The sequence below is a fragment of the Notamacropus eugenii genome, chromosome 3, assembly GCF_028372415.1.
Source record: "Notamacropus eugenii isolate mMacEug1 chromosome 3, mMacEug1.pri_v2, whole genome shotgun sequence".
In the NCBI taxonomy this organism is placed as follows: Eukaryota; Metazoa; Chordata; class Mammalia; order Diprotodontia; family Macropodidae; genus Notamacropus; species Notamacropus eugenii.
In genome coordinates, this window is record NC_092874.1 from 184,994,199 (window position 1) to 185,018,686 (window position 24,488).

Genomic DNA, 24,488 nt, shown 5'->3' on the forward strand with positions numbered 1-24,488 from the left:
AGACTCAAAAAATGCTGAAGAAAAATAACACCTTTAAAAATAGACTAAGTCAAATGGCAAAAGAGTTCCAAAAAGTCAACGAGGAGAAGAATGCCTTAAGAAGCAGAATTGGTCAAGTGGAAAGAGATGTTTAAAATCTCACTGAGGAAAATAATTCCTTGAAAATTAGAATGAAGCAATTGGAAGCTAATGACTTTATGAGAACTCAAGAAATTATAAAAACAACAACAAAAGAATGAAAAAATAGCAAACAATATGAAATATCTCATTGGAAAAACAACTAAACTGGAAAATAAATCCCCAAAAGAAAACTCCAGGGAGTATTGTAGCAAAATTCCAAAGTTCCCAGGTCAAGGGGGAAATATTTCAAGCAGCCAGAAAGAAACAATTCAAGTGTCATGGAGTCATAATCAGGATAGCACAAGATTTAGCAACTTCTACATTAAAGGATTGGAAGGCTTGGAATATGATATTTCAGAGGTCAAAGAAGCTAGGATTAAAACCAAGAACCTCTTACCTAACAAAATTGAGTATAATTCTTCAGGGGAAAAATTGGATATTCAATGAAAGAAAGGAGAAAAAAACAGAGAAAGAAAACTACAGGCCAATTTCCCTAAAGAATATTGATGCAAAAATTTTTAAACAGAATACAAGAAAGTCGATTATAGCAATGTATCAGAAAGATCATCCAAGAAGACCAAATGGGAATGATACCAGGAAGGCAAGTCTGGTTCAGTATTTGGGAAAAGTACCAGCATAATTGACCATATCAATAAGAAAACCAACAAAAAAAAAACATGATTATCTGAAAAGAAGCAGAGAAAGCTTTTGATACAATACAGCACTTGTTCCTATTAAAAAACATATGAAGGCACAGAAATAAGTGAAGTTTACATTAAGATAATATGTAGTACCAAACTAAAACCATAGACCAGACTGCCGCAACCTCCAGTAGTGCCACCCACACCCCACCCTATCCCAGTCCCTCAGCACAGTAGCAGACATGAAGATCCTCCCTGCATCTCAAGGGAGTTCCAGTGAAGCACTAGGCAAACAACCAAGACCTGCAACCCCCAGCACAAGAAGCTTGTGATGGTGCCCCTCCTACTCCAGGGGTACAGGTCAAATTTAAAATTAAGTAAAATGACTGGAAAAAATGAGCAAAGAACAAAAAAGAATCTGACCATAAAAAGCTATTGTGGTGACAAGGAAAGTAAAGACCTAATCTTAGAAGAGGACATCAATGTCAAAATGCCTAAGGGCAAAGCCCTGAAGAAATATACTAATTGAACTCAAACCCAGAAAGAACTCATGGAAGAGCTAAAAAAATAACTCAAAAGGAAGGAGCTCAAAAAAGCTAAAAAACTCAGGAGAGGCAGAAGAAAAATGAGAGTGATGTAAGAGAATTATGAAAAAAAGACAACAGATTGGAAAAAGAAAACTCTTCAAAAAGTAGATTTGGCCAAATGGAAAAGGAGATACAAAAGCTCACTAAAGAAAATAATCTCTTAAAAATTAGAATCAGAGAAGTAGAAGTTGTATGTATGTTTGTCCTTCATTGCCAAAGAAGACCACGCCATCAGAGAAATGATGACATGACTTGCACTTGACTTTGTTTTGAGTGAGGGAAGGCTGTGCAGGTCACCAGTCTCACTTCTCCTCCCAAGTCATCTGAATCCAGTGACCAGATATTCATCAGGATGACTGGAGATGGCCCAGGATGAGGCAATTGGGGTTAAGTGACTTGCCCAAGGTCACACAGCCAGTGAGTGTCAAGTGTCTGAGGTGAGATTTGAACTCAGGTCCTCCTGACTGCTGGACTGGTACTCTATCCACTATACCACCTAGCTGCCTCACGTTGAAGCTACTGACTCTATGAAACATCAGGAATCAATCAAACAAAATCAAAAGAATGGAAAAATAGATGAAAATGTTAAGTACCTCATTGGAACAAGAACTTACCAGAAAAGAGATCCAAGAGAGATAATTTAAAATCACTGAACTCCCTGAAAGCCATAATCAAAAAGAGAATTTGGACATCACACTTGAAGAAATCATCAAAGAAAACTGCTTGATGTCTTGGAACCACTGGGTAAAATAGACATTGAAAGAATCTACCAATCACCTCCAGAAAGAGATACCAAAATGAAAACTCCCAAGAACATTATAGACAAATTACAGAACTTCCATGTCAAGCAAAAAATATTTCAAGAAACCAGAAAGAAACAATTCAAATATTAGGGAGCCACAGTTAGGATTAGTAGGATTAGACTGGATTTAGAAGCAGTAGCATTAAAGGAATGAAAGGCATTGGATATGATATTTTGGAAGGTAAAGGAGGTAACACTATAACTGAGAATAACCTACCCAGTGAAAATAAGCACAAACCCCCAAGGGAAAAAAAGGTCATTTAATGAAATAGAATGGTTTTCAAACTTCCTTGAGAAGACCAGAGTTGAAGAAAAATTTTAATTTTGAACAAGACCCAAGAAAAGTATAAAAAGGTAAAAAAGAAAAAAGTTAAAACATAAGAAATTCAAAAGGGCTAAACTATTTACATCCCTGCATGGAAAGATGATACTTGTTATCTTAAGACCTTTATCACCAATAGTGCAAGTAGAAGGAATATACATAGACAGAATGTATAGGTATAGGGTAAATTTGAGGGGATGACATAAAAATTAACTAAGGAGTCAGAAAGAGAAATATAATGGGAATAGAAGGAAGGGAGAGGTAGAACAGGGTAAATTATCTCACATGAAAAGGAGTATAAAACCTATTACCCTGGAGGGTAAAATGAGAGAGTGGGTGATGGGCATTGCTTGAACATTTCTCTCATTGGAATTGCCTCAAAGAGGGAATAACATACACAATCAAATGGGTATAGACATCTATCCTACCCTACAAGGAAGTTGGAAGAGAGAAGATTAAGTAGGGGGCAGGGGAACTCACATAAGGGAGGGCATATTGGGAGAGACAGTGGTCAGAAACAAAACATAGTGATGAGGGAAAGGATAAAGCATAGAAGAAAAAGAGGAGGAAAAATAGGATGGAGGGAACTACACAGCTAGTAATCATAACAGTGAATGTGAATGAGAGGAACTCTCACATAAAACAGAAGTAGATAGCAGAGTGGATTAAAAACTAGAATCATAAAATATGTTGTTTACAAGAAACTTGAAGCAGAGAGGCATATACAGAATAAAGACAGGGAGCTGGAACAAAATCTATTGTGCTTTGGTCCAAGCAAAAAAAAAAAAAAGAAAGCAAAGGTAGCAGTCATGATCTTACATAAAGTAAAAGCAAAAATAGATCTCATTAAGAGACAAGGAGGGAAACTACATCTTGCTGAAAGGTACCGTAGACAATGAAATAATATCTACCTACCTACCTATCTATCTATCTATCTATCTATCTATCTATCTATCTATCTATCTATCTATCTATCCATCTGTCTGCACCAAGTGATACAGCACCCAATTTTTTAAAAGAGAAGTTAATTGAGTTGCAGGAGAACACAGGTCCCAAAACTTTGTTAGTGGGGGACATCAACTGTCCCTTATCAGAAGGAGATAAATTCAACAACAAAAAACAAACAGAGAAGAAGTAAAGAAGGTGAATAGAATTTTAGAAAAGCAAGATATGACAGACTTCTAGAGAAAATTGATGGGAATATAAAAGAATATATATTTTTCTCAGCAGACTATGGAACCTACACAAAAAGAGACTATTAGGGCATAAAAGTCTCACAGCCAAATGTAGAAAGGCAGAAATATTAAATGCATCCTTTTTGCATCAAAATGTAATAACAATTATATTCAACAATGGACACTGTAAAGATCGATTAAAATTAATTGGAAACAATAATTCTAGAGAATAAGTGGGTAAAAACAAAGCACAGAAACAATCAATCAACAGCAATGAGACAGCATATCAAAATTTTGGGAATGCAGTCAAAATGGTACTTAAGGGAAAACTTATTTCTATAAATTTTTAATCAGTAAAATAGAAAAAGAGCATATCAATGAATTGGGCCTATAACTAAAAAATAAACTAAAAGAAGAAACAAATTAAAATTCTCCAACTGAGCAACAAATTGAAAATCCTGAAAACCAAAAGTGAGATGAATAAAATTGAAAGCAAGAAAACTTTTGAGCTAATAAATAAAATAAGGAGTTTGTTTATGGGGAAAAAAACCCAAGAAAATAGATAAATAATTGGCTAATTTGATTAAAAAGGAAGAAGACCTAATATCCAGTAATAAAAATTAAAAGGATGAATTCACCAAGAATAATAAGAAAATTAAAGCAATCATTAGGAAATGTTTTGCCCAATTATATGCCAATAAATCTGGAAATCTGAGCAAAATCAATGAATATGTATGAAAATATAAATGGCTCAAATTAACAGAAGAGGCAATGAAATATCTAAATAACCACATTGTAGTAAAAGAAACTGAACAAGACTTTGTATACCCTAGGAAAAAACCTCCAGTACCAGTGACTTCTACCAAACATTTAAAGAACAATTAGTTCAAATACTATATAAATTATTTGGAAAAACAGACAAATAAGGAGTCATAACAAATTTTCTCTTATGACACAAATATGGTACTGTTTACCCCAACCAAGAAGAGCTAAAACAGAGAAAGAAAGCTGTAGACCGATTTTCCTTTAATAAATATTGATGCAGAAATTGTAAACAAAATACTTGCAAGGAAATTAAAGCAATATATTACAAGAATCATACACTATGATCAAATAGGATTTATATGAGGAATGGATGACTGATTAAATATTAGGAAAATTATTAGCATAGTTAACCATATCAACACAATCGTATGATTATCTTAATAGATGCTGAAATTTTTTTGACAAAATATAGCATCTATTCCTTTTAAAAAACACTGGAGAGCAAAGACACAGAGGGAGTGCTCCTACATATAAATAGCATCTATCTAAAACCATCAGCAAGCATTACCTGTAATGAGATCAGGGGTGAAATAAAAATGTCCATTATTACCACTTTTATTCAATATTGTACTAGCAATGTTAGCTACAACAATAAGAAAAGAAAATAGAAATTGAATTCAGTAGAATAGGCAATGAGGAAAGAAAATTATCACTCCTTGCTGATGATATGATGGCATCCTTAAATAATCAACTAAAAACTACTTGAAATAATCAATTTTAGCAAAGTTGAAGCATATAAAATAAATCCCCACAAATCATTAGCATTTCTATCTATTACCAACAAAATCCTGCAGCAAGAGATAGAGAAATTGCATTTAAAATAAGTATAGACATGATAAAATATTTAAGAACTTATCTGCTAAGACAAACCCAGAAATTATATGAACATAATTACAAAGCACTTTTCACACAAGTCAGATCTAAATAATTGGAAACATGTCAGGTGCTCATGAGCAAGCTGAGTTAATATAATAAAAATTACATTTTTTGCCTAAACTAATTTATTTATTCAGTTTTATATGAATTAAACTACCAAAATTATTTTGTAGAGATAGAAAAAACAACAACACATTACATCTGGAAGAGCAAAAGGTCAAACATAGCAAGGAAAATAATGAAAAAATGCAAAGGAAGGTGGTCTAGAAGCACCAGATTTCACACTATATAACAAAGTGATAGTCATCAAAACTATTTGGCACTGGGTGAGAAATAGAATCATGGATCAGTAGAATAGAATGAAGTACATATAACTGGGACATTTTATAAATACATCATTCACTTTCCTGTGGTTTCTATTCATTTTCTTTGTTCATAACCTTGTTATGAAGCAATACTACCTAGAGTAATATATGTGGGAAATATACTCCACGTCTTCACAATCTCAAGCACCCTTTTGAAAGAGAAATTTATTTTTATGACTCTAAAATATTTGGAATTCTAATACCATATTTACAAGGGAGTATTCATTTCCTGAGAAAGTAGGTGGCACAGTGGATAGAGCACTGGATCTGGAGCCAGGAAAACCAGAGTTCAAATTTGACTTCAAATATTTACTAGTCATATGACCCTGGGTAAGCCAAGTAATATTGTTATCTCAGTTTTCTCATCTGTAAAGCAAGCTGGAGAAGAAAATAGCAAACTACCCCAGTATCTTTACCAAGAAAACTCCAGATGAGGTCATGGAGAGTTGGACATGATTGAAACGACTGAACCACAACAAAGACAAATACAACAATAGCAACAACTGTGACCCAACAGCAACAGCAGCCTCAACCACGATGACAACAGTAATGACAACAACATTATTTAATACTTACTATCCCATGAAGAAATGAGGTAATCCACTTAAAATACTTCCAATTCCCATGATCAAACACCCAGTTCCAATTAACTTTGGTATGTGAAATTTGGTTCCAAAATGGCTTACCAATGTAATTACCAGCAAATTGCCTAGAAGAAGAACAAGTATATTTAAGAATGTTGCTATTTCATTAAGTGGGGTAGGCCCTCGAGGGAATCAAAATGAAGTACAAAATACTGTGGTAATTTTCTTTGTCTTCAAGAAACTGAAAATCTAGATGAAGACAAAACTAACATGCAAGAAGCAGACCAATTATTTAATTGTGTATGCCTAAGTAAAATAGTAAAGTAGCATAGTCAGAGTTCTAATAAGGGAAAGAATAATTTCAAAAAAAGATGTCAGTTAGCTCCTCAAATTTTGGATAGTTCTAATTGCTAGGAGAGTCATTTTTTACATTAAGACTAAGTCTGGAGTCCTCAAGGTGACTGAATCAGTGGCAGTAGTTGTGTTTTCCAGAGCTCTTAGCTCACAGATGCTAAAGACAAATTAGGTCAGCAGGAAAAATCTGAAACACTTGGGTGAGAGTGGAACATAGTCCAGTCCAGGTTGGGCTAGCACACTCTGACCCGAGCAAATCAGGAACAGAGTCACTGGGAGCCATTGAATCAGCAGTGGCAGCAGCTGCTTCCAGAGTTCTCAGCCCACAGATGGTAAGAGGGTTGAACAAGTCAGAAGGAGATTCCAGGGATCTCTTTGCTAGTACTGAAGCAGAAAGTACTCTGTTTCTTTGCCTATAGTCATATCTGGGTCTCAGTCCTAGGTGACACTCCCAAGGTGAGGAAGAATACTAGTACACCAAAGTTTGCAGCCACAGTGGAGCAGGGACATGTCACAATTCCGGGATTAACAAGAATGTTTGTGGTCACTAACAGACCAGAGCATAGGCCAGGGAAGTAGTAAACATTTCTCCTTAGATCATACCAGCTTGAAGAACTGAAAACTTATAGGTCATTGGAAGTATCTTTGAAAATAGGTGCACAAAACTACTGAAGTGTGGGACAGTGTGCCTTCCACCCTGGAAGCAGAGCCCTATTTTGACAAAGAGTCAAAAATCAGATAATAGCCTGAGAAAATGAGGAAAATACAGAAAAATTTTCTGACCCTAGAAAGTTACTACAGTGACAAGGAAGATCAAAACTCACATTCAGAAGAAAATAAGAAAATCAAAGCTCCTTCATCCAGAGCCCCCAAGAAAAAAAATATGAATTGATCTCAGGTCATGGAAGAGTTAAAAAAGAATTCTGAAAATCAAGTAAGAGAAGTAGAGGGAAAATTGGGAAGTTAAATGAGAGTGATGTAAGAAAATCATTAAAAGAGTTGATAGCTTTGTAAAGGAGATGCAAAAAATATACTGAGGAAAACGACACCTTTACAAAGCAGACTAGACCAAATGGTGAAATAGGTACAAAAATCCAGTGAGGACAGGAATGCTTTGAAAAGCAGAACTGGCCAAATAGAAAAAGGAGCACAAAAATTCACTGGGGAAAAAAAAGCTCATTATGAAGTAAAATTGGCCAAGTGCAAAAGGGGGTACAAAAGATCAGTGAAGAAAATACTTCCTTAGAAATTAGATTTTAGCAAATGAAAGCTAATGACTTTATGAGAAATCAAGAAACAATGAAATGAAACAAAATGAATGAAAAAGTAGAGGACATTATGAAATATCTTATTGAAAAAAACACCTTACCTGGAAAACAGATCCAGGAGAGAATTTAAAAATTATTGGACTACCTGAAAGTGGTGATCAAAAATAAAAAGAGCTTAGACATCATCTTTCAAGAAATTATCAAAACTCTCGAGATATTCTGGAATGAAGAGGTAAAATGGAAATTTCAAGAATTCACTCATTACCTCCTAAAAGATATACAAAGTGAAAACTCCCAAGAATATCTTAGCCAAATTCCAGAATTCTCAGGTCAAAGAGAAAACATTTTAAGCAGCCAGAAACAAACAATTCAAGTATCATAGAGCCACAATCAGAACAGCATTACTTCTATATTAAAGGATAAGAGGGCTTAGAATATGAATATTTCAGAGGGCAAAAGAACTATGATTATAACCAAGAATGACCTACTCAGCAAAACTGAGTATAATCCTTCAGGGGAACAAATGGGTATTCAATGAGATAAGGGATTTTAAGCATCCTTGATGAAAATAACAGACCTGAATAGAAAATCTGACTTTCAAATACAAGACTCAAGAGAAGGATAAAAAGGTAAATAGGAAAAAGAAATCACAAGGGACTTATTAAGGTTAATGTTAAACTGTTTATATTCCCACATGGAAAGATGATACTTGTAATTCCTAAGAACTTTTTCATTATTATTTAGGAGGAATATATGTATATATATATATATATATATATATATATATATATATATATATATATATATATATACATACATATATATATATCGAGAGAGAGAGAGAGAGAGAGAGAGAGAGAGAGAGAGAGAGAGAGAGAGAGAGAGAGAGAGAGAGAGGAGAGAGAGAGCACAGGTGTGAGTTGAATATGAAGAGATGACAGCTAAAAGTAATATTAAAGAGTGAGAGGGGAATATATTGGTAGAAAGAGAAAGGTAGAGCTAAAATTGAGGAAATTATCTCACATAAAAGAGGAAGGAAAAAACTGTTACAGTGGAGGGAAAGAGGGGTTAGGTGAGGAGGAAATGACTGAACCTTACTCACATTAGAATTGACATAAAGAGGATATAACATGCACAATCAATTGTGTATAGAAATCTCTCTTTCCCTACAGGAAAGTAGGAAGGGGAAGGGGACAAGAGAAAGGGAGATTGATAGAAAGGAGGGCAGATTGGTGGAGGGTGTAGTCAGAAGCAAAACACTTTTGAAGAGGGACAGGTTGAAAGGAGAGAGAGCATAGAATAAATGGGGGGAATAAGATGGAGGGAAATACAATTAGCAACAGTTAACTGCGAAAAAAAATTTGAATCAAGTTTCTCTGATAAAGGCCTCATTTCTTAAATATATAGAAATATATAGAAAAATGAGTCAGATTTATAAAAAAAAAAAAGGCATTCTCCAATAGATAAATGATCAAAAAACATGAACAGTTTTCACATGAAGTATTCAAAGTTATCTATTACAATATGAAAAAATGATTTATTGATTGGAGAAATAGAAACTAAAAAAATTCTGAGTTACTACTTCATACTTTTTAGATTGGCTAATAGGACAGAAAAGAAAAATAAGAAATGATGGAAGAAATGTGGGGAAAATGAGATGTTAATGCACTGTTGGAGCAGTCATGAACTGGTTCAACCATTCTGAGAGCAATTTGGTACTATGCTCAAAGGGCTATAAAATCATGCATAACTTTTGACCTAGCAATAGCACCACTAGGTCTGTAGCCCAAAAGAGGAAAAAAAGGAAACAAAACTGAAAAGGACCTATATGTACAAAAATATCTATAGCATCTCTTTTCTGGTAGTAAAAAATTGGAAATTTAGGGTATGTCCATCAGTTGAGGAATTACTGAACAAATTGTGGCATGTGATCATGACAGAATACTATTATCACATAAGAGATGATGAACAAGCTTGTCTCAGAAATATCTGGAAAGATTTACATGAGCTGATGCAAAGTAAAATGTATTATGTACAAGGAAACATCGATATTATGAGATGACCAGCTGTGAGTGACTTGACTATTTTCAGCAATATACTGATCCAACTCTGAAGGATTCATGATGAAAAATACTATCCATCCCCAGAGAAACAACAAATGGTGTTTCAATACAGAATGAAGCATACTTTTTTAAAACTATTTTTCTTGAGGTTTTCTTTTTGTCTGTTTTCTTTCATAGCATGATTATCATGAAAATGTTTTGCATAACTACACATGCATAACCTGTATCAGATTCCTTGCCTTCCTAATAAGGGGGGGATGAGTTTGGGAGGGAGGAAAGGAAAGAACCTGGAATTCACCATTTAAAAAATGATGTTAAAATAGTTTTTACACTGTAGAAAATTAAATATTATAGAAATTTAAGGCAAAGTAAAAAAAAGAACTAAGTCTGGTGGGGTGATAGAATCAAAATGGCGGACTAGAGCAACACTCAGCTGAGCTTTCTCAAATAACCTTCCAAACAACTCTAAAAAAATCCTCAAATCAAATTCTGGAATGGCAGAATAAACAAAAGTTCAGATGAAATCATTTGCCAGCCCAAGACAACTTTGAAGGTCAGTTGGAATGATCTGTATGAAAGTGGCATGTTCAAGTTTCAAGAGGAGATCAGGCTGTGCCAAGCCCCAGTAGCACACCTTGGAGGCATCTGCATTGATTGCAGCAAGAATTTTGGAAGATTCATCCCACAGATGGTGATGGGTTTGAGCAACTGATCAGAAGGAGATTATAGAAAACCTTTTGTTCACCCCGCACTCAGGACCCTGTTGAATTGATGATACATAGTTCCAGGTAGCAGTTGCAGGGCAAAATAGAAAAAATAGCACTTGCAACCATGGTCCCAGTTTCAGGATGGAGAAGAGTGATTGTGGATACTCATAGAGGAGAAGAGACCCTGGTTTCACTTCCAAAACAGGGGGGAACACTAGCAATAGCATATGAAGAAGAAAGAGAGAGAGAGAAAGAGAGAGAGAGACTTGGTCATAGTCCCAAGGATAGGAAGAGTGCAAGAACTGGTGATTACAGGTGAATAAAGTCCCTTAATAGATAAAAACCAGATTACACAGGCAAGGAAAGCAGTGACCACACCTCTCCTTAAATCATATCACCTTGGAGGTACCAAAAATGTACAGACCTCCAGAACTAGATCTTATAATAGCTAAACAAAAAATCTAAAGTATGGGAAAGTGTCTCCTCTCTCTAAGGAACAGAGCCCAAATTTAACAAGAAGTTAAAAGTCAAAGAATACACTGGAAAAATGAACAAGAAGTAAACAAAAGAAAAGAACCTGATAAAAGAAAGTTACTATGGTGACAGGGAAGATCAAGATACACATTGAAAAGACAATGAAATACAAACAACTTCATGGAAAGCCTCAAAGAAAACATGTACATTGATCAGAAGAGGCAAAAAAGAAATTCCTAGAAAATCTCAAAAAGAATTTTAAAATAAGAGAAGTAGAGAAAAAATTGAAAAGAGAAAAGAGATTGCTGTAAGAAAATTATGAAAAAAGAAGTCATAATTTGATAAAGGACCCATAAAAATACTGAAGAAAAATGTTTCTTAAAAACAGAGTTGACCAAATGAGAAAAGAGGCACAAAAATACTTTAAAGAAAAGAATACTTTAATAAAGAGAATTGATCAAATGAAAAAAGAGGAGAAAAGCTCATTGAATAAAATCATTCCTTAAAAATAAGAATTGGACAAATAGAAACTGAAGACTCCATGAGATACCATCAATAAAAACAAATTCAAAAGACTGAAAAAAAACCAGAAGAAAATGAGAAATATTTCATTGGGAAAATAATTGACCTGGAAAATAGATTGAGGAGAAATAATTCAAGAATTATTTGATTACATGAAAGCCATGATAAAAAAAACATGACTTACACATTATATTTCAAGAAGTTATCAAAGAAAACTGCCCTGATATTCTAGAGCCAGAGAAATAGAAAAATGAAAGAATCCACTGATCAGCTTCTGAAAGATATAAAAAAAGGAAAGCTCCCAGCAATATTACAACCAAATTTCAGAACTCCAGGGTCAAAGAGAATATGCAAATAGCCACAAAGAAAACATTCAAATGTGGAACCAGAGTCAGGGTGGATTATACAGGATTTAGCAGCTTCCATATTAAAGAATCCAAGTGTTTGGAATATACTATGATAAAACAAAGGAGGTATGATTGCAACAAAAAATAATATATCACCTTCATAAAAACTGACTATGTATTAGGACATGAAAACCTCTCAACAAAATGCAGAAAAGCAGACACATGTAATTTCTCCTTTTTAGATCATAATGCAATAAAAATTATACTCAATGAAGAACTATAAAAACACAGTTCAAAAATTAACTGGAAACCAAATAATCTAGTTCTAAAGAATTAATGGGTAAAGGAACATTTAGATAAACTAAATTATTTAATTAAAGATAATGAAAACAGTAAGAAAAAATAACAAAATGTATGGAATATAGCCAAAGGAGTACTTAGGGAATATTTTATACTTCTAAACACTTACATCAATGAAATAGGGAAAGAACAGATTGATGGATTGGCCATGCAACTAAAAAAATTAAAAAAGAATGAAGTAAAAAGTCCCAATTAAACACCAAATTGGAGACCCTGGAAACCAAATAAAAATTAATAAAATTGAAAGTAAGAAAATCATTGAACTAATGAATAAAACTAGGTGCTGGTTTTGTGAAAAAGAAACACAATAAAATATATATACTTTCCATACTTTGATTATAAAAGAAGGAAACTAAATTACCAGTATCAAAAATGAAAAGTTACCATCACTGAACATGGATTTAAAGCAATAATTAGGAACTAACATGTATACCAATAAATCTGACAATCTAAATGAAATAGACATATATTTACAAAAATATAAATTGCCCAGATTAACAGAAGAGGAAATAGAACACATAATTAACCCTATCTTAGAAAAGAAATTAAAGAAACCATCAACGAATTCCCTAAGAAAAAAATTTCAACGACCACATGGATTCACAAGTGAATTCTACCAAACATTTAAGCAGAAATGAATTCCAATACTCTATAAACCATTTGGAAAATCATTCAAAGAAGGTGTTGTTCCAAACTCCTTCAAGAGCAGAAATATTGTGCTGATACCTAAATTAGGAAGAGCAAAAATAAAGAAAGAAAACTATAGATCAATTTTCCTAAGGAATATTGATTCAAAAAATGTAAATAAAATAATAGCAAGGAGGCTACAGCAATATATTACGAAGATTTTACATTGTGCCCAAGTGGGATTAATACCCAGAATTCAGGGATTAACATAAAGAAAACTATTAATGTAATTTATTTTATTAGTAGTAAAAGTAACAAAAATATCATTATATTAATAAATGAAGAAAATGCTTTTGATAAGGTATATTAGCTCTTATTAAAAACACTTTAAAGCATAGGCATATATGGATTTTTTTTTCTTAAATTGGCAAGAAACATTAACCTAAAACCATCAGTAAGCTCTCAGAAAAACCTGGGCAACTCACATGAACTGATGAAAAGTGAAACAGGAAGAAATAGGAAAACAGTGTCACAGTAATAGTACTATTTTATGATGATCAGCTCTGAATGATTTAGCTATTATTCTCTGCAATAAAGTGATCTAAGAGAATTGGGAAGGACTTATGATGAAAAGTGCTTTGTTGATCTTATTATTATTGTTCAGTTTTGCCTGACTTTCTGGGGCCTTCTATCCTCCATTACCTCCTAAAGTCTGTCTAAGTTCAAGTTGATTGCTTCCATGATACTATCTATTCATGTTATACTAAACTCCACTCTTTTCCTTTTGCTCAATCTTTCCTGATAGGAGGGTCTTTTCCAATGAGTCCTGCCTTCAGATTCAAGTATAGGCAACAGACTCCTGGCCCTGGTGCCAGTAAAGGGACCATTGTAAATCTTCTGACCAGTTGTTTATCCCCCTTACTGTCTCTGGTCTGAGAGGTCTGGAAACTACCACTGTTGCCACTAATTCAGTGGCCCAGAAATCTGCTCCTGGTTTGCTGAGGCCAGGTCTCTGCTGGCATGCAATGTGCTAGATTGCACTCTACTCTCACCCTGGTGCAGCAGATCTTCTCTGACAACCTTCTTAGTTGTCGTGGGTTGTGTAATTGTTTCACTCCATCTTTGTATGGGTTCTACCACTCTAGAATCTGTTCAGTCTTCATTTAAAGGTATTTGGAGGGATTTGGGGGAGAGCTCAGGTGAGCTCCTGCTTTTACTACACCATCTTGGCTCCACCCCGTGACTGTCAAGTATTCTTGAAGTAAAGACCAGAGCGGAATAGAAAACTTGACTTTCAAATGTAAGACTCAAGAAAAACACAAAAAAAATAATCAGAAAAGGGAAGTCATAAGGGACTTTAATAAGGTTAAACTGTTTATATTTCTACATGAGAAGATGATACTTGTAACTAATAAAAACTTTGACATTATTAGGGTAGTTAGAAGAAGGATGTATAGACAGAGGGCACAGATGTGCATTAAGTATGAAGAGATATATCAACCAGATCAGAATAAACCTCTAACCTGGGGATGGCCAGAGCTGAAGTGAACAAGCTAGAGGTAGATACGTCAGGGATTAGACCAAAGTTTAATTAATTTCAGAATGAAGAAAATGCTTGTAAGTGGAAACTCCCAACCCCCAACTCCCATCCTAAGAAGTAAGGCTTAGCACGCTAGGACAAAAGCAGGCATTATACACATTAAAAAAAACAAAAATATGCTAGACCATGACAATCATTCTTAGCAGTTCCCATGGCAGGCTCATGTGTGTACAATGCAGGAATTCCTGGGTCCTGTGGGAACAGTTCTAAAATTGATTGTTTTAAGTCTTAAGAGTGGTTGAGCTTTGTGATTTTTCAGGCAGTATGGTGGGAACAGAAGTACAATAACTAGTTTTGTTCGCTTAGCTATTATAAGATACAGGGATTATGAGAATTTCAAGAAATGTGATGGATCATAAGTCCCTCAGTGAACACTAAATCAACACACTTTGCCAGAGGATGAGACTATGCAGATCACAAAAGACTGTTCTTATGCCAAGCTCAGGGCACAAGCCTGCTTGCTCGGCCTTAGTGTGGAAAACAGGTTGGCTCCTAACATTTTGAAAGATGATATTTTAAAAAAAAAGGAAGAGGAATGCATTGGGAGAAAGAGAAAAGGAGAATGGGGTAAATTATCTCACATAAAAGAGGCAGGAAAAAGTTTTTACAATGGAGGGAGAAGTGGCATAGGTAGGTGAGGGGGCAGCCCATGAACCTTATTGTCATCAGAATTGTCTCAAAGAGGAAATAACGTATGTACTCAATTGGGTATAAAAATCTATTTTAACCTACAGGAAAGTAGGAAGGTGTTTCAGTAAGCACTCCAACATAAACTGGGGGGCCTATCACAGGTTCTTAGATGTGCATTTATAAAAGGAGAGGAAACTTTTTAGGGGTTAACAATCATTTTAATCAAGCACATGTATCATTTTTTTAACCCAGCAAATATATCATTCACCTAGTTCAAGGGAGTGAGCCTCCTGAAATTCAAAGAAAATACAGAGAAATTAAAAGTCAACAGACATGACTTCCTCTGCCTGATCATAATTCAACAGACAGCTACAACTGTCTGACCATACCAGAGATATCTGGGTTCTCAAAGCTGGGGGACTCCTTAGCAATGTTCCAGAGTGCTCACCTGGCCAAACACTTCCAGTCAGTAAGCCCCAAAGTAATCAACAGACATGTCTTCCTCTGTCCAACCGTAAGTCAACAGACTGGTACAACTGTCTGACCATACCAGAGAGGGAAGCACAGCATCTGGATTCTTAAAACTGGGGGGCTCCTCAGTGGCTTCTCAGAGTCCTCATCTGATACTCAAACTTTTTACCAAAAACTAAGCCCCAAAGTAAAACCTCACACTCAGAGTCTTTATACACTTTTTAGAGCCAGATCCCTTGAGAACCAATGCCTCATTGACAAAAAGCTTGGACCTTCTTACAAATCTTTCTAGGCCAGACAATGGGTGGGAAAGATCCTTCTCAGTCACATTCAAATAGAGGCATTATACTTCTTGATTATACTAAAACAAAAACAGCAAAAAAGCCTGTTTTACTTGCCATTGCAGAAGGGAAGGGGATAAGAGAAGAGGAAGGTCATAGAAGGGAAGGTAGATTGGGGGAGGCAGTATACAGAAGTAAAACACTTATAAGGAGTTACAGAGTGAAAGGATAAAATAGTATAAATGGGGAGGGGAATAGGATGGAGAGAAATACAATTAGCAATAGTAACTGTGAAAAAAACTGAAACAAGCTGTCTTTGATAAAGATCTTATTTCTTAAATATATAGAGAAATGAGTCAGATTTATAAAAATAAGAGCCATACCCTAATTGGCAAAGGATCAAAAATTATGAATAGTCATTGATCAGATGAAGTAATAAAAGCTATCTATAGACATATGAAAAAAAATTCTAAATCAATATTGTTTAAAGAAACATAAATTAAAACAATTCTGAAGTACTACCTCACACCTATTAGATTGGCTAATAAGACAGAAAAGGAAAATGACAAATGTTGGAGGGGATATGGGAAAATTGAAGCATTAATGCATTGTTGGTGGAGTTGTAAACTGATCAAGCCATTCTGGAAAGCAATTTGGAACTATGCCCAAATGTTTATAAAACCATGCATACCCTTTGACCTAACAAAAGTACATTTAGGTCTGTATCCCAAAAGAGATAAAAAACAAAAAAGGACCTATATATGTACATGTATATGTATATAAGTACATACATATACATATGCCAAAATGTTTATAGAAGCTCTTTTCTCATGGCAAAGAATTGGATATTGAAAGGATACCCATCAAGTGAGGAGTGGTTTAACAAGTTGTAACATATAATTGTTATGGAAAATTATTGTACTATAAGAAATCACAAGCAGAGTGCTCTGAGAAAATCCTTGAAAGACACGAACCAATGCAAAGTGAAATGAGTAGATCCAGGAGAACACTATATATAACAACAGTAATATTATAAGATGATCAGACATGAATAACAGCTATTCTCAGTAGCACAGTGATCCAAGATAGCTCTGAAGGACTTAAAATGGAAAATGCTATCCGTACCAAGAGAAAGAACTGATGGTGTCTGAATACGTATAAAAGCATACTTTTTAAAACTTTATTTTTTTGAGATTTTTTTTGTTTACATTTTCTTTTATAATATGACTAATATGGAGGTATCTTTTGCATGGCTATACATGTATAACCTGAATCAAATTGCTTGCCTCATTGATTGGGTGGAGCAAGGAACAGAGAGAATATGGAACTTAAAATTTTAAAAATGAATGTCAAAAATTGTTTTAACATGTAATTGGGTAAACTAAAATCTTAAATAAATGAATTATTGAGAAAGAAACAATAAAGACCAGTCCTATAAATGTATTTTTCCAGACTCACTGCTAATGTAAATGGAATAAAAATTACCTATTTCAAAGCCTCCATCAATTAAACCAGCTTCAAATGATGTTGTGCCAAATCTTCTTTCTATATAGATCATAGAAGTTTTCATGACAATTCCTGACATGTATTTGCACATAAAGCTGAGTGACAAGGCAACCACGAATATCTGTTCAAGGGATTGAATGAAAAGGATATATTTGAATAAAAGGCCACACAAGTTCCTGTTTATATTTATGAATTTAAGAACAACATACACCTCTTTCAAGATATGACATTCATTTTTACTATCAAATGTGTGCTCTGTTTTCTTGAATATTACATTTACTTTTCTCATAATTTTCAAACTTGACATAAGACCATGATTCAGGATATAGATACAGATATAGCCATAGATATGACCATGTCACTTGAGGATAGGAACTACTTTTTCCTTCTTTTTATATCACCAGTGCTTAACATAGTGGTTGGCACACAGTAGACACTTAACAAATTCATATTAACTGACTATATCAGCCCTCTCTCTCTCTCTGCCTCCCTCCCTCCTTTTCTCCCTCCCTCTGTATATGGATAGATAGATATGCTATTTTTCTGTTTATTTTATATGTCAAACTCTTTTCTGAGAAATGTGGTAGAAAGATGGTTTTTCTAATTTACCTTTTCTGTATCCTAGGTGCCTTAAATTTGACCAAACAGAATCCATATAACTAGCATCAGGAAGGGAAATGGTCAACCTGGAAAATCTTTTTCGTGTCAAATACCTTTGATAGTGGTCTGACATCCAAGGTACATAGGGAAATGATATGAATATATAAGAAAAACCTTTTCCTCTCAATAAGAGGTCAAAAGATATGAACAAAATATTCTCGAAAGCATTGCAGACTCAGCAATGAAAGGCAGCTTCAAATCACCAATAAAAGAACTATAAATCAATACACTTATAAGACTTCATCTCACACAGAAAATTTTCAAAGATTATTAAAGATAGTCAACAGTCAGTATTGGAAAGATTACAGAAACACACTTGGAATTATTGCAACTATTTTGCAAAACAATTTGGAATCAATCAATCAAAATTATTAGGTGCCCACTACATATTAAATACTCAGAATATAAAGTCAAAAATCAGAAAGTCCGTATTCTCCCATAAAAGTGACTGAAGTCCATATACCATACCAGGCATAGACCTGAAGGAGGGCAAAGACAAAAAGAAAGGTAATACACACACACACACACACATACACACACAATATTTTTATCTACTGTAAGTGCTATTACACATATAAAAACATGTGTAATAGCACTTACAGTAGCTAAGAATTGAAAATAAAACAAAATAAATAAAATAAACTTGGGAATGGTTAAACAAATTGCATTATATGAATGTAATATAGCATATTACTATAAGAAATGATGATTCGAACCAGGTAGGGATGTTGCTTCAGTTTCTTTTTAATTCATTCTCTCCTTTCTTCCTGAATGTACAAATTGCCAAGATGCCTTCCCTCCCAAAATGCAACAACTCATTTATAGGAATAAGAGTATTTAAACCATGGAATATTAATTCAGCTATTTTCATTCCCTCCTTCTAATTCTTTAGGTTCTCTTTAAAACTTTAGCCCCTTAACTCCTTAAAGGAGAAGCAGCCACATAAAGACAGGGTTGACTATAGGTTTTCAGGAGAAACACTTGTAGCTTTTAAAAAGTCAGTTCCTTGTATTCAAAAGTTCTGGCAATTTTCTTGCATTATTTCATGTTTTAAACAAGTAATTTTCTATTTTATTTAGTATTTTATTTTTTCCCAGTTTCATGCAAAAACAGTTTTCAACATTTACCTTCAAAAACCTGAGCTCCAAATTCCCTCCCTGCTCCTTCCCACCACCCCTCACAGAGAAGGCAAGCAACTTGACACAGGGTACACATGTGTAGTCATCTTGCCTTATTTCTTTAAGTATGGCATTCAGGTTTTTATTGAAATTTCATCTGGCAAAGTTTTACTTCTCAAATATATAGATAATTGAAGTAATTTTATAAAAATAGGAACAGTTCTCAATAAATGGTCAAAGAATACGAATAGCTGCTCTTGGAGGAAGAAATCAAAGCTATTGATAGTCCTATGAAAAATTTTCCAAATCACTAACAGTTAGTGAAATTCAAACTAAAACGTCTGTCAGGTACCACACATCACACCCATCGGGATTGGCTAAAATGACAGAAAAGGAAAATGACAAATGCTGGATGGGATGTGAAAAAATAGGTGTATTAGTGTACTGTTTGGTAGAGTGTGAACTGATCTAACCATTCTGGAGAACAATTTAGAACTATGCCCAATGGTCTATAAAACTGCGTGTAATCTTTGACTCAGCAATACCCCTACTTAGTCTATACTCCAAGGAGATCAAAGAAAAAGTGAAAGGATCTGTGCCAACTAAAATATTTATAGCAGCTCTTTTTCTGTGGTGCCAAAGAACTAAAAACTGAGAGATGCCTATTAATTGAGGAATGACTGAATAAGTTATGATATATAAAGGTGAAGGAATAAGATTGCATTGTGAGAAATGATGAAGCAAATGGTTTCAGAAAAACCTGGGAAGACTTACATGAACTGTTGTAAAGTGAAGTGAGCAGAATCTGAAGAAGAGTCTACACAGTAATGGCAACATTATAACAACAATTAATTGTGAAAGACAGTAATTTTGATCTGATCTACCACAGCTCTGCAGGACTCATGATAAGTTCTAGATCAACAACTGACGGACTCACTTTCCTTTGCATTTCTGTTAGAACAATTATGTTTTACTGTGACTTTGAATGGTCTGAAGTCATTGACTTCCTCACACCAATAGTGATTGCAATGTCTCTAATAATCACTGAAGTGTGCTTTTTTAGAGCTATAGCCTATACACATTTCCTTGGAGTGATATCTATTTTTTTAAAACCACAGAACTAAAAAATGCTACAGAAGAGAACATTGAAATGTGCCTATGGCATGAAATCTATTACTCAACTGATGAAAAACTGACTAAAGGTAGGGAAATCAGCTTGATCCAATTTCAACTGGTCAAAGTCAGACTTCTGAGTCATCTAATATTGGCAGAAGTATACATTCATGACCATTGTGGACACAAAATGAAACACATAGAAGTGATTGCGTGTCCCAAATAATTTATACAGCCATACAGAGCTATGCGAAAGTGTGATAGTCTCAGGAGGTAGTGGGTCCTCCTTTCTTGGTGGTCATCGGGGAGAGGATGGATAGCACTTGTTGGTTATGTAGTAATAGGAATTCCCTTCTTGTATGGTTTTGATTAGATGTTTTTGGGATTCTTTTCCAAGTCCCAGATTCTGTGGTTAGGGACAGAGCTTTGAAGTGTTTATGTTTATAGTAAGATTTAAGCCTTAGCAACATTCACAATATTCAGTCTTTGTCAGAGGCCCTAATACAATTCAGTCTTCTATATCTAGACAAAGCTAATAGTCAAGACTAAGGTGGTCTCCTCATCCTCTACTAGCAAGAGAAGACCTAAAAGACAACATAAGGAAAGTAGCAGGAAGTTGACTTGTAAATTCCATTTTATAGGTAAGGAGATAATAATTTGTAGAGGAAAATGAGCCCAAGTCTTTTGACTACTGGCTGCCTTTTATTTTTCTGGTTTTAAAAACAATATGACTAATGCAGGAAGGTGTTGTGAATTACTGTATCTATAATGATTATTGCATGTCTTGCCTTATCAATTGGGAGGGGAAGATGTAAAGGAAAGAGAGAATGTGCAATTAAAAATAAGAATAAAATTTAAATTAAATGATAAATAAACTGCAAGTTTTAGAAGATGAAATTTCTTCATCATGTAGATTTATAGCTTTGATACCCATCCCCTCCTCAGCACCCTGTGTCATCACTCTTCTCTTACTGGAAGATTAGAGAAGAAAGGAAAATTTTCCTGATGCAGCTTCACTTTAAAGAGGGCTTAGAATTTTCCAGCTAACTTATAATTTCCCATCAGCTGCTCTATTTGATTTCAACTTCACAAACATCTTATCCCTATGTTGGATATCTTTTGCTACTCCTCCCATTAAATGATAAGCTCCTTGCAAGGAAATGTTTTTCTTTTTCTGGCACAGAGTGGGTGCTTGATAAATGTTCATTGACTATTAATGGTTTTATTCATCTTGAGTACCGACTCATGATACTTAAATTACTTCTGAACATCATATCTTCAAGGACAGCTGAAATCATACTGTCTACAAGAAATCTTTCCTGATCCCATTTAAAGCTAGTTCTTCCCTCTCTTGACTATTTCTAATTTATCCTGTATTTTTCTTATGTGTACATAGTTTGTATGTTTTCAGCTCTATTAGACTGTGGACTCCTCAAGAGCAGGAATTCTTCTTTGTCTTTCTTTTATTTCCAGAATTTAGCACAGTTTTGTCACATAAGATGTGATTATTAAATGCTTATTGACTGGCACTGACAAAGCTCAGTTTTTTTAACATTTAGAATTCATTTATACCTTTAAAGTATTTTTTTGCTTCTTTTCTGACAAATTTGCTTTCATTTCCATTTTCTGTGTGCCTAAAACTCTCTTATAGGGCCTCTGTGTCCTTTCAATGAATTTCCATTAGTTCTAAGCTGTACATCTTCTTATTTGTCTATTTCATTTCTGCACTAAGAAGTCTGATTTATGTTCTATTCATATTATCTCCTCTCAAATGCCTTATTCCTATTTTGAATCAAATCTGGCACTTTTTCTGCTTTTCTAAGATCTCTAGGGAGTCTATAGAAATCTCTTTTGATCACATAATTTTGGCTTATTTACTTTCATTATTAATATTATTCATTGGATTCTAGCCTGTCCTTGGATTTTTAGTTATTTTTGTTTGTCTTTATGAGTCTTTCTCCTCTTTTGTCTGTTATCCAAGTTTGTAATATGACTTCAGATTCTTTTAGTCACTGTCCTACATTCTCAGCTTTTTGATTCTGATTTGCCTCTTCACCCTTTGGCACTTTTCTTTTACATTACTGCACAGATTCTCCCTAAGGTAAGAGTTCTTAGTTTTCTCATATTTGGGCTTAGGAGACTAGAACTCATCCCTCCTCTGGATAAAATTGAAAAGTAGAGGATTAGTCCCAGCCAGGTTTGATACTCATCCCCAGGTTTTTGTTTTCCTAAGAATACAAAACCTTTTCTTTTCCACTTCCTTGTTTTCTACAATACCCCCATCCCCAATTTTCCTTCACTTGAGTAAATATATAAAATCAAGGTCTTCTTCTTAAAGGATGAGGTGGAATTCAGGTTAGATTACTGAGTGGGACAGTGCAGGTCATTTCTACATCCATATCATGAGGGACAATTCATTTCAGATTGTACTGAAATTCTTTCTCTCATTGTTTGGTATCAGATGGATATGTACGTTTTTGGACATGACCATCATGTGAATTTGTTCTGCTTAACTATGTTTATTTGAAATGAAATTGCTATTTTTGAGTGAAATCTTTGCAGCAAATTTCACTAATAAATACTTGCTAACCAAAATAAAAATGGAATTCATTCATATTTATAAGAACAAGAGATAGTACTCATTAGATAAAAAAATATGAATAAGCCATTCTCAGAAAAAAGAAATGCAAGTCACAAACAACCATTAAAAGAAAAAAAAAACTCCAAAATTCTAATAATGGAAGAAGTGTAAATAAAACAGCTGTAACTTTCCACCTCATACTCATCTTATTGGCAAATAAGACTCAAAAGTTGAGTTTGTCAAACTATTCTGGAAACTATTTTGAACTATGTCCTAAAGTCTTTAGCCTGTCAATAATCTTTGAATCAGTGATACTACTATAAGGAATAATCACACACACACACACACACACGCACACACACACACAAACAAAAAGAGAAATAGCGTGCAGGTAGAAAGGACTGATAGAAACACTTTTTTGGGTGTTGTAGCAAAGAATCATAAAGGATGTAGGTGCCCATCAATTGGGGAAGGACTGAACAAATTCTGGCACCTAAAAATAATGGAATATTGCTGTGTCTTAAGAGATGATGGAATGGATAGATAATTAAAAAAACCCTGAGAGAACTGGCATGAAATGATGCAGAGTAAATTGAGAAAAACACAGCAATTTATATGTCTTTAGTGTTATAAGGGAAAACAATTATAAAAGATTTAGAAACTATGATCAATGCAATGACCAATTAGAAAGCAAGAGAACTGATGATCCCTCATAATTTCCACCTCTTGGAAGACAGATAAATGGAATCTATGCACAGAATTTCAGACACAACCGATGCTTGGATTTATATTGTCTAACTATACTCACTTCATGCAAAAGGGGGCTTTTCCTTATTTTTTATGAAGAAATGTCAAAAGTGTTAATGATACTAAGAAAAAGAAAATGAAGAATGGCAATGAATCGTTTAAAAATATACACATGACAGGAAGAGGAAGTGTGGAAAGTGACACAGATAAGGAGGACAGTATTGGAACTACTATAATAAATTCAAAATACATTTTAAACGTCAAGTTTTAATAGTGGAAATTCACTGCTTCATGTAAAGCCCTATTTTTCTGTTCTTATTTGCTTAGATAAGAGTTCATATTTTTTGACATTCATGAAATTCATAATAATAAAAATACATAAATATAAAAGTAAATAAAGGCCACTAAGGATATTGACAATCTTTTCTTATCCAATATCCATTTGCATTTGTAATTCCATCAAAAAAAGTTCCTACTTAAGGGAAGAAAAGCTAGCCAGCATTCTTTTGCATTTCATTCAACATAATAACACTTTGTTATCTCTATTTTCTGTCCTATGCAATGAACCTCCCCATTTACCTATATGGACAACTTTGACACTTGGATCATTTTTGACTCCATCTGATGTGATTCAATCTAATTTGCCTCTCACACAACCAGCTGTTGAGGTTTTCACAGTGTGTTTGGTGGGGAACTAGCTGTAACCATGGGGCTAAAACCCCAAATTCTTTCTTTTATTTCCTTCCTCTAGGTCTCTGAATT

At 34.3% G+C, this 24,488-nt stretch overlaps 1 protein-coding gene across 4 annotated transcripts in view; it reads right to left on the reverse strand.

Annotated features, from left to right (window-relative positions):
* Positions 1 to 24,488, reverse strand: part of LOC140533612 (solute carrier organic anion transporter family member 1B3-like) — a 93,716-nt gene that overhangs the window by 56,920 nt on the left and 12,308 nt on the right. For all 4 annotated transcript variants that reach the window (XM_072653563.1, XM_072653564.1, XM_072653562.1 and 1 more), the window contains exons 3-4: positions 17,487 to 17,628; positions 6,290 to 6,422 (exon numbers count right to left, since the gene is read on the reverse strand). In XM_072653563.1, coding sequence (XP_072509664.1) covers positions 6,290 to 6,422; positions 17,487 to 17,628 — 275 coding nt within the window. The remainder of the gene's footprint in view (positions 1 to 6,289; positions 6,423 to 17,486; positions 17,629 to 24,488) is intronic.